The following is a 15,638-nucleotide window of genomic DNA, read 5'->3' on the forward strand; positions in this document are numbered from 1 at the left end:
AAAATGAGGCCTTTTGAGCAGTGCTGATTGTTCATAGCAAGGCCTACCTCTGTGAAGGAAATAACGTTCTTAGTGGCCTTGTTTTGCACTAGTAAAATAAATAAAAGCTTTAGCTTTAAACAAATAGAAGCGTGGTTCACAGTGACTCAGCAGAAATGACTACTTTCTGATCCCATTGCGTGAGCCACATGGCCCTAAATGTACTTTTAATTATAGGCAGAAACTCCATGTTAGCAAAGTGCACGGTGGTGTCAGCTGTCATTCTAGTTTGGCTCCAATTCCCGCTCCCATTATAGACGAGCTTGGCATATTTGAGGAAATCAAGCAAACCATTTTTGTTCCCTTCACGTCATGCACAGATGTTTCACTGCTCCCGGAAGACCCCACCATCTCTAGGCACGTGCACGTTTGTTTCCCCGTGGCTCATGAAGAGCCTTCCTTTACATCCCAAGTAAGGGGAAGACTGTAGGTGCAAGTGCGCTGCACCAAGACCTTGCACGTTGGATGGGACGGAGCAAATGTTGATCACTCTTCTCACCATGTTTCTGCTCCTGTGTGTAGTGTTAGGGAAAGAAACAGCCCTACTTGGATCAGTTTTCCAACCAGAGGATCAATAGGTGTGTACAGCTTGCATCTTCTTACTCCTGTATGGGATCACTTAGGAGTTTGTTATCTCATTCACAGAGACGTTGGTCCCAGTTCTGGGAGGGCCTGAAAGTCCCTTTCTCCCTCTGACTCTTATTCAATATTTGAAAGGGTGCGGAGGACACTTCTCAGGTTCAGGCACTGTTCTTGCATGCAGCCCCTTGCTACGAGAATGACCTTTCCTCGGTTTGCACTCACCAAAGAACTGAAATAGTTCAGACTGCATGGCTTTGACGATACCACAATGGCAGTAGGTCCCAGCAGGTAGGTCCCTGGGCCCGTCCCACCCAGAACTGCTTCTGCTCACACACTTTAAACCCAGAAATGTGCCAGTAAGACTGCTACAGAGTTCTCTCCAGGACAGCAGAGACCAAGCCCTGGAGAGCAATCATAGGGGAACATCCCTGCAGAAGCTTTAATGCTGTGTTTCCAGGTTTGTGGCTGCCAAGGTGGAGATACTGCCAGGCGGGAGTAGTCAGGAACACCCCTCTGAACAACACTGCCAGTGTGGTGTACGCATGGGTTAAGGGACAGCACATATGCGACCCAGAAAACCTTCCTGAGCCAAGCTTGGGCTTGGGAAGTAAAATGCCCCTTGTCAGATAGAGCTATCTTTCTTTGAGTGGATTATTGACAGGAAGGTGCCAGTTTGAAAGCCCTGGAAAGAGAATTGTGCTGGTTAGTCACAGCCCTGCCAGCATTTTGCCCCTTGTAATCCTGCAGATGTACCCTAATGCTGAACCATAGGAGCTAGTTGTGATCGGCTACTAGCTCAAGGCCCTGGCTTATCTTCAGAGACCACGAACTGCATAACTGAAAACGGGTATATTATACAGTGCAGCGAGACCCACAGCAGGATCATGACAGTCTCCTTAACTGCCCTCTTGCCACTAATCTTACTTTATTGGAAAAGGTGTCTGGGACAGTGCTGACAAACCCGTTCTCACATCTGGAGCTATGTGACTTGCGGTGCTCCTTTTAGTCCGGCCTTAGATACCAAGACAAGGCAGGCTGGTTGGTAATTGCCCTCTGGCAGTAGACAAGCATTATGCATCCACACTTCTTCTTTTAGATCTGTCAGCAGCTATTCATTGTATTGTTCACGAGAGGTTTCGGACTCATCTGCAGTCCCTGGAAAAGGTGAATTGAATCTTGCTGTAGTTGTTTCCACTCTTTTATCTTAGAGGAGCAGATGCTGCCATTGAGCTTCTGATCATCTACCCAGAAGGGTCCCTTGCGGAGTCCACATGGCTCTAACTTCCCGTGCTACTCATATGTAATGCCACAGGGAGAGCTTTGGGTGGCAACCCCACAAATGCAAAAATGACATCCAACTTGGTTTCCCTGATTTCACAGCCTGAAAGACAGAACTTTGAAACTACCCATGGGCCTGCCCTCCAATGTTTGCAATGGTAGTGGAGTATCTGTAGACTTTATGGTGTTTTGTTGATTATACAAAAGAGACTTGAATCAGTTTGCCTCTACTTAGTCTTATTAGCAACCTCAAGCATGCATACATGGGTATAAACTACTCAACGTTTTATTTAAGTGGTGTTGCAGGGAGAAACTCTTCAACTCTGGTTAAAACAGCCAGTAGCAATCCAGTATCAGGGAAAAACTAAAACTCACATGCATATGTCTAATTAAGCCGAAACAAATCTGGCAGATCCCTCTCTTGCTCTTCATATTAACAGTGTCAAAACTTGGATTGGATCCCTTCCGAAATCATTACCAAAAACGTCAGAAAGGCACCAGTTCTGCAAAGGCTTTCTTTACGCACCTGAGTATGTTTGCACATATTTAGCCTTCAATAAAATGCACCAACTGATCAGAATAATGCCAAATAAATATGCCCTTAGAGTGTGGAGCTAGGCGCCAGCACAGAAATGGGTATAAATGGCATTTTAAAAAATAGATGTGTAATCAAATGATGTCTGTGATTAAGTACAGGCTGTGGGACATGTGTGAAACTAAGCATTTTCTTTCCCTTAGATAGATCATTTGCATGTTGATGACATAACTTTGGTAACCAGCCATGGTCTTGCGCCAAAGACAAAATTAGCCAACAAAGTGCACCCACGAACGCACACACTTCTGATACAGGGATGAACAGACAAGTAGTCCTGTCACTTGTTGTTGGATAAAAGGATGGCGTTCTGTTTAAGCCGTGAGTTGATGCTTGGTAGAAATGTGCTGCCATGACTTCACAGTAAAGTCTCTTTTGCATAATAATAATAATGTGCACGATGGTAGTCAAATGATTTTGACGACTATGTTTTTTTCTTAGAAACACGTGCGTTTGAGCCCACTCAGCTCAGTGGAGCTTTTCATGGGCCTGATCCAAAGACCAGAGAAGTAGCTGCAGGGAACATAGCTTGAGGCTCCCATGTGTTTTAATTTACTCACGCTTGCCCAGAGGTCTGGACTGGATGACCTCTGGAGTTCTTGCCAGCTCTATTTTTTATGATCCCAAAGTGTCCACAGAATCGGGACCTGTCTGAACTCCCATGCATATTGTTGTAATCCATTCAGTGGCCCATTTGGGACCTCCTAGTGTGCCACGTAAACCTGTTATAACTTTAAAGAAAACCTCACATTGTCTCTTTGGCAATATGCAAATATTTAGCCAGTTTCTTCTCTTCTGGATATGCCTCATCTTGTACTTGACAGCCCTGCTGTATAATTTCCTAGCTTCTGAGGAAGAGACTCCTAACAGCTATCCGTATTCCACTTTTAATTAAATTTACTGAGATCCGAGATGGCACCGTGTATTTTTAAATTGGTTCAATCTGTCTAGCTCAATGTTAATACAATGCCGGTTGATTCATTTCCAAATTAAACTGATTTTTTTTAAAATGAAATACAAAAAGAACATCATTTGCTGTGCAGCAAACAACACATTTGGGGTTCTGGGATCCATAAGAGTGTGGAGTGATTGAGTCGTTAAGGGATTATGTGGTTTAGCAGCTGCTAGGCAATCTTGTACATCCAGTCCCATGCAAGTAGTCCTTGCGCAGTCAGGAAGTGTCATTATACTCACAAAAACTGTTCACTGGAGTATGTGGTGCGAGGCAAGGGTTTGCAAGACCAAGGCTCCTGGGTTTGGAAGTGGCATTGGGCCACCTCACACCACCCCAGCTCTGGTTATGGTGGGGTCTTCTGCATCCAGTTCTGCCCTCCCCTGTGCAGAAGGGGGAGCGTGTGTCTCCACATCACTGAGATATGCCTGTACCCTGTGGAGCGTGGCACAGTTCAGGATCTGCATGGCGCGGGGGTGCAGTCGGAGCAAGCCAGAGAGACGCATCTTCTCTCTTCTGCCCTTAACCCCTGGCCCCAATGAAACCCAGAGGCCAATGGGCAAAATCCCACAGATTCTTTCCGGGATCAACCTCTTGAGCAACAGGCAGTGGGACTCTGTGGCAGCACAGCTGATTGCCCGGCGGGACTGTTGGGGGGTCTGAAGTGAGGTGGGTGTACAGGGTCTGTGCACAGATGACCCCAGTGCCTGCTGCAGATCCCAAAGGATCCCTCAGGGTGAGTGGCAGAGCCTGAGGCCTTTCCCAGAGAGAGCCGAGCCCCGTTCCCACTCCTGACGATGGCACACTATGTGGGGAACTCTGCCAGTGGCATTCATGGGCAATTTCCTGACCCAGAGTTAGCATAGTGGTTTTATGTGTTGCCTCGGGACAGTAGAGAAGTGCAGATGCAAGCCACGAGCTTTACCCTATTGGCTTCAGTGCAGTTAGGGGGAATTTACTCTGGTGCTACTGGGAGGAAAATCACACGCATCAAATCGAAACCAGGGTTGCAGGATTAACATATGATTAGCTTCTGATTGCAAAGGAGTACAATGGTACTCTACAAATCGGTGCCAAGGGCTTTTTGTAGGTCTCCATTACCCTTTCAGTGTGGAGAGATACTGTCGAATCTGATAAGCTACCATTGTTTTTCCTATTTAAAAAACAAAAAGGAGGTGGTTTTCAAGGGTAGGCCGGTGTCCTAACGGGGTGTTAAACAAACCTTCATTCTCCTGCAGATGTTCGTTGTAGTGTGCCATATGTGATGTTTGTTTGCCTCCCAGGCATGTACACTGGTTCCAGCGCCAACCATAACGGACCAACGCCAAGTCTCCTGTCACCTAACAATGAGATACCCTCAAGACACCATCCACTGGAATCAGCCCTCACCAGCCCACCCCATCAGCCACCTTTGGAGAGCGCCAGGGAAGGGTACGTATGAGTGCAAGTGCTCCGAAAAGGATGTAATCACCTGGCATCATGCTGTGCTGAATGCCTTGATGATACTATCCTACTAAAGCCTGGTCTGACTTTCTCATTTTAAATACTTCAAGTATTTTGTACGATGAAGCTTCATTTAGATTTTATTAAAAAAAACATATATTTTTTTTAAAATCTTCCTCGGTGACTTTTTATATCTCGGGATACATGCACAGGGCTCCTATTGGTGAGAAAAGGAAACTTATTGCCATATATGTTCCATAGAGAAATACGGTGATGCTTGCTTTAAAGAGTCACTAGTATCTGAACTTCAGGCTCTTACTCCCTCGCTCTCTCTAAAAATAATTTTATACTTCTTATCACTGCGGTCCATAAATGCTCAGACTGAGTACCCTAATAAGGGACGGGTATATTAATCCATTCATTATATTTGTTGTATTAATATTTTTTTAAATGTCTAGCATTTCTATAGCAATTTCTCTGCAAAGATCTCAAAGCACCATTACAGAAGTCCCACAGATCTCACAAATCCCCTCTCAAGCAGGGGATTTTGCACCTTAGGCTCTTGGGTGGTGCCTGTGTACATTGAAACAAACATGTCAAATATATTATTTTTTCTGTCAGGGAGCATTCTCTCACTGTACCTGTAGAAGGAAGTGGAAGCCAACAAAGTAATAATGGGGCCAGTAAATCCATGATGAAGAAGATCCACAGGATCAATTTTAACTGGTGAAATAGGAGCCTGCCACCCCAGAGGGGCAGGATCCTTGTCTTCCACTCACCCCATGCAAGTCCCCAGTGCACTGTCCAATTACTCGCTCTGTGCGTGTTGACACTAGGGCCAGCCCCTATGTGAATTCAATGCCACAAATCCTAATGGAAAAACAGCATCCGCAGAGCAAAGGCATATTGTGTGAAACATTTGACCTGCAGCCACACAGGTGGATTTGAAGGATCATAACACTTGTAACGTTGCAACATTTGGATCTAATAATAATTTAATAATTATCAATAAATAATATAAAAGGCTAATATAAAAGGCCGGACTAGTAGGATAGCAGTTTTTCAGGGTCAGATTCTGTAAATCAGTATTCTGGTGCGAATAGATTTACTCCCAGTGATGCTTCTCTGCTCTGAGCAAGTCAGCTTCCTTTGAGTAAAAAGAAATAGGCTGAGCAAATTGAGTTTCTAAGTTGAATCCACTACATAAGTTTTGATTGTTTAATGACTACCAGGAGCCAATGACTTTTCACTTGCTTTGGTCACAGCCTAAGTTGTACGTTGGACTCATTTTCAATCCTTTTCAATTTTTGCTGAATATGTGAGTAGACTGTGCTGATTTATTGTTTCCCAAAGACGTGATATGTATAAGTATTGTAGAGCAGTTACAGAAACGCTAAGTTAATTTCTTATGGCATAATATAAGGCTGAGACAATAACAGGGTTCCAAGCATGAGCCAAACATCAGGAAACGGAGACGAGAAAGTATTCTTTGTTTATGTTCAAGTAGGGCATCCAGTTTCATGACATAGTGACTGGGACATTTTCAGCATTTCAAATAACTTTTATGATTAAAAAAGTAAATAAAACTTGTTACTTTAGGCATTGCCCTAGCTATTCCGTAAGTCACATTTGCTGTTTCTGCATGTTTACAGTTTAATTACTAATTCATGCTGAGATAAAGAGCATACACGCCATTGAAATGGCAGAGAGGGAACCCACAATTTTATCATGCCATTGCTTATGGTTTTGTGTGAGGTTGTTATCAATTTAAATCAACAAAACACTTTATAATCGAATGCCGGGCTGTCCTTTCGGTGGCCACAGATCACATGCAGTCTGCAAGGGGTGAAGTTGTGGCCCCTCCAGTTCCTGATCAGGGGTGGGGCAGAGCAGTGCAATATGGCCCAGGGATGAGCACACAATCCAGTGGGGTGGGAGGGAGGCGATGGACGACACATGGGTGCACAGTACAGCAGGCAAGAGGGCTCCTGCCTGGTGCAGGGGGGTGTCCATGTGGCACGTAGGCCAGGGAGCCCACATCTTGCCCTGGTCTGGCCCGTGAGCATACTGCCCCCCAGCCCCCAGGTGCAGGCTGCAGGGTATTCAGCTCCCGGCCGCTTGGAAGTTGGACAGCCCTGATCTCATGCCTGGAGCTTCCGAATTCTGCTTCTTTTTTCAGTGAATAATACTGCCCCTTTATTCCAATAAAAATGCCTGCAGTACAAAGCTAAATAAACATCTTCAACTATCTTTCTTTATATGAATTGCTTTAAACCTCTGGCAGCTGTATAACGCTTTCCCTCATTCATCAGTTTTCTCAGCATCCATGTTTAAGTACATGTAAAGAATTTCTATACTGTGAATCAATGCGATGACAAGATTGGATTCCAGAGTTTAAGTCTTTGGAATGGCCCAGAATGATTACTATCAAAAAGTGTAATTATTGAGTCATCAAATATGTAAGATGCCAAAAACTACATGAGGCAGAGTACAAATAGTCTACTCAAGTTTGACAGAAGATGTGGAGTTTGATTTAAAGACTTTTAAAAAAACCTATGTTATACCATCCTTTGCCAAAGTCAATACCAACTGCAGAACTCAATTTTCCCAAATGGTTTGCTAAGACATTTAAATAGTTTGACAGAATTATCTAATTCACTTGAAAATGTTCTAACAGAATCTGACTTCATTACCAAATATATTTACACTGGCTTTATACATGATATATAGTATTTTTTACATTCTGGTATGAAGTGCACAGCCCACTGGCTCAAGTAACTTTATATTAATTTATATTAATATTAATTAAAGTAAAAGTGTGTGATTCAGGAATATTTTGGCAGAAATAGAAAGTGGAAAAGAAACAGAAGTAGAAAGTGGAGCTTTTTTAAGTTCAGGTAGTGAAATGTTATTTTAACATTACTTGCAGCCTTTGCCATAAATAATGTGAAATTCTGTTTAACTTCCAGTTGCAAAGATAGTAAATTTTGATTTGTAGCACCCTGAGGGTAGAAAACAAGTCTTAGTATTAATCTACTTCGCTATCTTGTTCTTACACTTGGCCTTGTCTATATGAGAGAACCTGCGCTGACCTAACTAAACCAGTTTCAAAATGTAGGTAGTTAATTATATGTAATCCCACAGTGTAAACCCTCTTAAGCTATTTATCCTGCCAATTTAGTTTGATAAATTACCAACTTAAACTAAAATGATATAAGCAAAGGTTAAATCAGTTCGAGTTGGAGGCATTAGGAATTTGCATCAGTTTAAATAGACTGATTTATAACTTAATTTAGTTAAACCTGTGTACTTTTCTGATGTAGACAAGGCATCTGTTCTTCTGTTTATATTCCCCCTCTTGGATTTTGTAGAACATGCACATGACTGTGTCCAGAAAGAGTCTTGTTTATAGAGTGGAAAACAGGGTACTTTATGAAATACGGTTCTCTCTGCTTCATCTTTCAGCTCTCTATCCCACTGTGCAGTAGCCATCAGTCAGATATTGGGAGACATGGGCATAAATTGGTAGAACTGTTGCAAGAACTCTCTTACCCTGAAAATACTAGATACCACATGGTAGTATCTCCCCAGTTCTTTTACACAGTTTTAAAAGGAAGAATACATAATCCCTCAGTTTATGTTAACAGTCTAACATACCACTTACCACAGAGTTGGAAGCCTGGCCATGAGGTTTAGAAGCTCTTGCTCAGGATCATTACTTTCCTACCCATGTCCAGGCAAACTAGGATTTCTCAGCAATAGGTAGAGTCAAAGTAAAGTTGCTTGAAAGTATTTGAACCCATATAACTATTTAGCTCCCAGTCAAATTTGTTACACATAACACATAACGTTAAATTCCCAAAGGAAACGAGTGGATATTGGCAAACGGTGAGCAATGACGGTGCCGCTCCAAGGAAGGAGGATCCTAAAATAAGAGAAAACTGGGCGTGTCTACACATGCATTTATGCCAGCTTAAATTTACTGCGCAGTAAATTACGGTGCAGTAAATGGGAATAGGCTGGTGTCTACATGTGCAGGCATTAAAATGCATTAACACTGTGTGTGGCCTCACTTAGGACTACAGTTAGTCCCAAGTCAGGCCACACACACAGCGTTACTGCATAGTAACTAATCAGGCGTAAATTTGATGCCTCAATGATCCATCATGCAGGTATTAAATGTATGCTCAACTCAGTGTAAGTCACCATATTTACTGAGCAGTAGAGGCATGCTCGTGTAAAATATGCTTCCCAGACTTCTAATTATTTTTGACACTTTCCTCTGAACTTTTTCTAATTTGTCCATATTTTTCTTGAAGCGACATGTCCAAAACTGGGCACAGTACTATCAGAGAGGTCTCACCGGTGCCAAAGAGAGTGGAAGGATCACTACCTTTACCTTGCAAGTAACACAAGTGTTAATAATAATAATAATAATAGCCCTGTATGCTGTTGGCTTTTTTTGGGATAAGAACACACCATTGTCTCACGTTTAGCTTACTGAACCCCACCAGTCCTTTCCTGCAGTACTGCAGACCTAGCCCAGTCAGTCCTCAGTCTGTATTTATGCATATAACTGATCCATCCTACGTATAGTACTTTGCACACATCTTTATTGCATTTCATTCAATTAATATTAAACCAGTGGAATGGGATGCTATTGTTAAAATTTATGCCATTTCTGTCCTGTAAGATCTATGGCAAATGAAAAACCTAGTGAGGCACCAACATCACAAGAGACTAGAGACTTAAAGAAAAGCAACTGAGAAGGCCTTTTTAGCCAGGCTGTTTAAAACTCTCCTGTTTGTGTTTGTTTGTTTTTGCTTATTAACACCTCTTTTATTAAAATGCCTAAGAGCACTTGGGAGAAAAGGTTTTTTTGCCCTTCTCTGGAGCAGGGGCATGGTCTTGCCCTTCCTTATCTTCTTCCTTGGATCTCTTGAACACATTTTAACCACCACATCCTGTCCTTGCAGCAGAAGGATGCTGACAGTGTCCTTCCCTGCCCTGTTCTACCTGTGGCAGGTTTGTGGTGCTCGAGGCAATGTGCCGTGTACCTGTGCAACAAGGTGGTTTGTGTGGTTTTAAGAAGAAGTTAGACAAAACACTTGGATAGAATAGTTTAGGTGGGGATGCTGCTGCCCTGAGCCGGGGGTTGGACTACCTGACCTCCTGAGGTCCCTTCCAGTTTTACTTTTCTATGACCCTGTGATTCTGTTAAAGACCGAGCCCCCTTCTTTCCTCACCTTTGGGCTGAGAAAAGTCAAAGTGCCCATGGAGCCTCCTTTTTGGGGTCAAACCTGGAAGAGCAGACTTGACATTCCTGATACTTTAACTGCTTGATCCTTATATACACCACTGCTCCTTTATAACACTCTGCCACTGTATACGACAGGGATGGGCAATTATTTTGGGTGGAGGGCTGCTTACTGAGTTTTGGCAAGCCATCGAGGGCCACATTACAGGCAACCAGGGGCAGATAAATATTACTTTTCTAAATTTTTTAGGGGCCTCGTGGGCTGGATAGAATGGCCTGGTGGGCCACACCCGGCCCGCAGGCCACATTTTGCCCACCCCTGGTATAGCAGCTTTAAAGAGGGTGGAAATTCACACGTACCTAAAGGCCTCTTTACACTGCCAGCATTGTGTAAAGTGAGAGAATCAGGTCCACAGGATCCGCTCCCACCCCTAAAAACAGTTGTGGGAGTGGGAGCTGGATCCTCTGTAAGAGCCCACCTGCCAGGAGTTCACATGCTCCTCCTGGGCTGAAGGCCATGTGAAAGGGCTCCGCTGTCTCAGCTTCACTTGAGGCTGCTGAGAGACAGAGGCTGGTTTATCTTTTTGTAGAGCAGTGTTGTGTTAAAAGAGAGGAAGAAAGTAAAGCTAAGGTCTGTGTGGGTCTACGAGCTGTGCCAGAAAGAGGAGTTGGGGAGGGAGGAAGATGGGGTCTCCTGTACTGAATTTTCTCTCTGCCTGGAAGTCAGAGATAACTATGGCTGTTTTTGCACATGCAGGCATTTAGAACGGTTTGCGGGGTTGTATCGTGCACGATGAAAATCATATGCGGCTTGTGGTGCATAGGATGTAATGGTTGTTTGCACATGGTGGGTTTATGAGAGTATGCCCATATTGTATGTGATAGCATTGAAGTAATCAGAAATCAGACCCAAAACAATAAAAGGACTGTGTTTTGTTATAAAATATTGCAAGGTGGTTTTTAACGGCTCTTTTTTTCCTTGCACTGTAGAAGCCAAGTGCCATTCATCTTGAAATCCATAAGCTCACATGAGCAAGGCAAGGAGGACTGGGCCCATTCTTTGAATATTTGTGGGGAACAAATAAACTTCTACTTTTTAGAGGACAGAGCTAAATATCTATGCAGCTTTTATAACAGTTCCTGAGACCAGGAAGAATATATCGTTCATTGTTTGTGGATTCCGCTGGAGAATACTCCTCATTTATAATAGAATACACAAGTCAGTGTTTTATCCTTTCTTTTAAAAGCACTAAAACCAATAACAAGAAACAGATATCTCTGACAGCTGAAAACGTTTTCAATGGAGGCAGCCAAGAACCCATCATAATTTATCTCCGTGCTAGGGATCTGAGCACGCCAAAGGGGCATCAGTACATCTGTCCCAAGGAAGAACAATGTACAGGTGCGGGGCTGGGGTTCATGTAACAAAGAAAGACAGTAATTAAAAGCATCTGGTTTCAAATCCCAAGTCATTTATCTCATTGTAGAAAATGTGATTAGAATTCATTTATAATCATGTCCAGATAGACCTAGCCTTTTCTAGTAAAATTAGCATTAGCATGGCCTCACTCCTGCAATAACTGGCTAAGAAAACTGTAGCGTCTGATTGCTGATGGAATACTAGGTTCCCTAAATAGCGGTGGACATTTAATATTTGATGCGTCTTGAATGAATGAATTGACAGTCAGGATAACATCGTTGTGCTGCTTTGAGTGTGCCGCCTTCTCTCAGAGCATCCAATAAATAAAGACAACCTCAAACCCTCTGAGGCTGTCTCAGATTAAAAAATAGGAAAGCAAGAAGGAGAAAGAGAGGTTAAAATCCCACTTAAGGTCTCAGGAAGTTTTCGACAGAGCCAGAATTAGAACCAAGATCTTCTGAGTCTCAGTTTTGTGTGTTTGCCACTTTGAATATTTTTGCTGATAGGCAGAGGAACCGGATAGGCAGTCTCTGCAAACCTAATACTCTTGTAGCTTTTTTATACCTATAAACAGAGATCACACCACAACTTGTCATAGTATAGCAAAAGATCAGCATGCTGTTTTCATATCCTTTCCCTCATTTCCTTGTACACTGCCTTTCCTAGATTATACCTGTGACATAAGTGTACAACCTGTTTTCTGATTATAAATCCCTGACCGTGCTTTCACGTTCCCTGTAGGCCTAATAATAGATACTACCCTCAATGGATGGAGGAAAATGATTTTTTTAAGTATACACCCATTCTCAGATAACACCAGACAGAAAAATGTGTGATGGGATGTCACTGCAGTTGAAGCCATCATTTAAACTTTTTCATAAAAATGCAGTTCCACAGTGAATACACACCCAGGATATTTTCTCCATAACATGGTATCCAGTTACCAAGAAAGTCTGTTTTAAATTTCAATCACATGCACAAGCTCCCATTACACTAATTCATCACCTTGTTTTCACAGTGGATTTCAGTTAGTTCAACAGCTTTGTTGGTCCTTCCCTTATTGCAATTATTTGCTGAGCATCTACAGTGGCCTCAGAACATGGTCTCTGCCCCATGGACATTCTGCTGCTGTGCACAGATATACAAGTATTCATATTCAATATCGTAGGATAAAACATGGACATTTTACTGCCATGATGTCAGCCAGGGCCGTGAAAGAACATCCTAGAGTGGAATTTGTCTCTAATACAGGAAGCAAATATAACGAGTCAGATTGTCATTGGAGTATTGGATTTGAGGAGTCAAGTGCTATAGCCTTCATCACCTTTAAGGATACCAGAGTCAAGTGGTAGAAAACATTAACTATGAATGCTGAAATCACATGACCATTGCCTGCTTCAGATTTCTCTTCAAGTACAAATCTCAGCCACGTTTCTTAAAAGGTTCCTTGGCTTCTAGCCAAACTTGATCCTGTTTTTGAGCAAATCTGAACCAGTTTATGTATCTGGACGCAATATTTGTCGTTCTGACCCAAGGGTCGCTTTGAGGTTTTGCCGATGGAAATCCAGTTGGAATCAAAATGAAAATGAATGAATTCCTGGAAATAAGAATGAGCACTCGGTCTCCTATCTAGGAGTGACCTCTACAGTTTAGCTTCCCTGTAGAAAGAAATTAAATGCTCAGGTGGGACCAATGCAATGTTCAGCAATGTCGGATGTTGAAAGGAACCCGGAAGTATGTGCATGGGTGTTTTATTTTGTATATTAAAAACTGTTTTACCCAGAGCCAAGGATGGGAGTGGGGGGTGTCTATGCATGTATATGCACTGCAGAGGCCTCCTGCATGTAGAAGGGAGATTCCTGAACGATTGAAGAGGCTCCTATTTGAAGAGTCAGCATGCATTTCCCCAGAGCACCCCAGAAGTGCCAGCTGATAGGCAAGATTGTATGCGGCCAGACATTGATGACTGGTACCTCCTGAGTCTGGGGGGGTACAATTTGTGGGTGAGCCTGGGGGTGGACCAATTTTCCGGGCTCGAGTCGGCGGCGCTGGTGAGCGTGGGTGGTGGTGGGAGGATGCTGTAGGAGTTGCATGGGACTAGGGCCAGGCTGGCACTGGGCAGCAGGGCCAGGGGCACCTGCTGTGCCCCAGCCACAGGGGAGGGGGTGCACCTGGCACCCCTCGGATTGGCTTGGAGGGCATGTCCTGCCCTGACCTCTTTGGCAGGTGCTGCTGCCCCCCACACCATGTGGTGCGGCTGGGGCTTCCCAGGGGCACCACCCTACCTGGAGCACTTTCGGGGGCCAATCTCGGGGGGGGGGGTGCATGCCCCAGTCGCCCCTGCAACCAGAGCAACACAGTTACAAGCAGCAACTATTCCCACACGTGAGCTCACAGAGACCTTAGCCTAGGACTCTTGTGGCCTCCTGTGCAGCCAGGTAGTGAGTAGGAAAATCTCCCTAGGTCTTGTATATCTAGAGCACAAAGAAATTGGAATTTGTCCTGTCAGATATCTCTTAGCATAAGAAAAATCTTCAAAGACACATCCAAACATTTTTGAAGAGCTGTGACCAGGTAGATGGTAACATATTCTAAAACAGCTAAGTATCTTACAAGCCAAAGTCTGATGGGCAATGACTTCTGAAAATTTGACCCATGGTAATTATGAAATCCTAACGTAACACACATTCTTGTACTAGTCCACGCCCTGCCTCCCCTGTGGACTTGCCCACTGACTCCCCCAGGAGTTTTGAATGTGTAAAGGATTCAAGAGTATACCAGGCTAAGACAAGGAATTGTTCTGAATTTTAAAAAATACCTTGCGTTTCTTTTGCAGCTTTCAGCTGATGAGCTCATCTCAAACCACTTCACAAAGGCTGCTATAAGACTAAGAGAGCCTCATTTTGGAGATCTGGTCCAGAGAGTTTGAATAACTTATAAAAAAATCACACAGCATATTAATGACAAAATCAGGAACAGAACCCAGGCCCGCAGACTCCCACTCCCCTACTTTAGCCAAAACCACAGCATCGCAACAGCAAGAAACTAGAAATGTATGCAAATACTTGCAAATACTTAGCAGAGCTTGTGTTCTCATAAGATGTACAACACGTTACATCCCAGTAACTAGTTTGCTCATCATTTATAGAAAAGGGTGATAAAATGCAATGATGCCCAGCGAGATGATCTACAATGAAGGATTTATTATATCGCCGGGAAAAAAAAAGATTCCATGCATTCCAGAAACCTTGCCAGGGGCACCTGGCAATGATTAGTGCAAGGTTCACCAAACTTCAGATAGAGGCTGTTTATAAAAAAAAAAAAAAAAAAAAAAAAAAAAGGAAAAAAGTGAACGGTATAACTGTTTCCTGAGCATGTGCTGACAGAAATTACCGTAGGGCAAGACCTAGCACAGAAACACGTGGCAGTAGATTGGGCGCTATCCAGAGGCCAGATTAGCAGAGCTTTACACATCATTTTTAATGTTACAGGAAGAGATGAAAATCAGTGTTAACCTTTCCTCCCCAATTCTTTTTTTAATTATAATCTCCCAGTCCTGGAACTAAATTGGACTTTCTCATAAGATAAGTAGCTACACTGCAGAGGAGGAAGGAGTCTAAGAATAAAATGGTTGCTCTACTGAATCGGGTGGCAGAATCTGGTTTCACTGCAATGCGTCAGCTTTTGTAACTCGCTAGAACATCGCATTATTTCCGTTACACTAAAATACAGATCCTCTTGCTATCGTGCTTCTAACCGCAGTGCTGTAGAGAAACTTGCCTTTGTATGAGTGTGGGGTGAACACAATTCTCCAAGTCAACATTTGAGCGATGTGGTAATACACTGGACTTGATAAGTGGTTTGATGTATACTCTAATACTATAAAACAGGCGTGAATTTATCAGAGATAAAGTACAGATGTTCTTTACGCAGGACCTGACTTTGTTTCCATTGAGCCCGATGGGAGGAGGATTGGGGGGGTCTTTTGTCTAGCATGGGAATCTGCCAGTCAGGGCTTTCTGTCAGCCCCCCACCCCGCCAGCGTTGAGACGGCTCCTATTGGAAACATCCACGT

General features: G+C 43.4%; 1 protein-coding gene across 2 annotated transcripts in view; it reads left to right on the plus strand.

The window, feature by feature from the left end:
* Nucleotides 1-15,638, plus strand: part of GLIS1 (GLIS family zinc finger 1) — a 219,988-nt gene that overhangs the window by 164,016 nt on the left and 40,334 nt on the right. For both annotated transcript variants that reach the window (XM_019501277.1, XM_019501278.1), the window contains exon 6: nt 4,727-4,874. In XM_019501277.1, coding sequence (XP_019356822.1) covers nt 4,727-4,874 — 148 coding nt within the window. The remainder of the gene's footprint in view (nt 1-4,726; nt 4,875-15,638) is intronic.

The sequence above is a fragment of the Gavialis gangeticus genome, unplaced genomic scaffold (assembly GCF_001723915.1).
Source record: "Gavialis gangeticus isolate Ggan-Ray unplaced genomic scaffold, GavGan_comp1, whole genome shotgun sequence".
In the NCBI taxonomy this organism is placed as follows: Eukaryota; Metazoa; Chordata; order Crocodylia; family Gavialidae; genus Gavialis; species Gavialis gangeticus.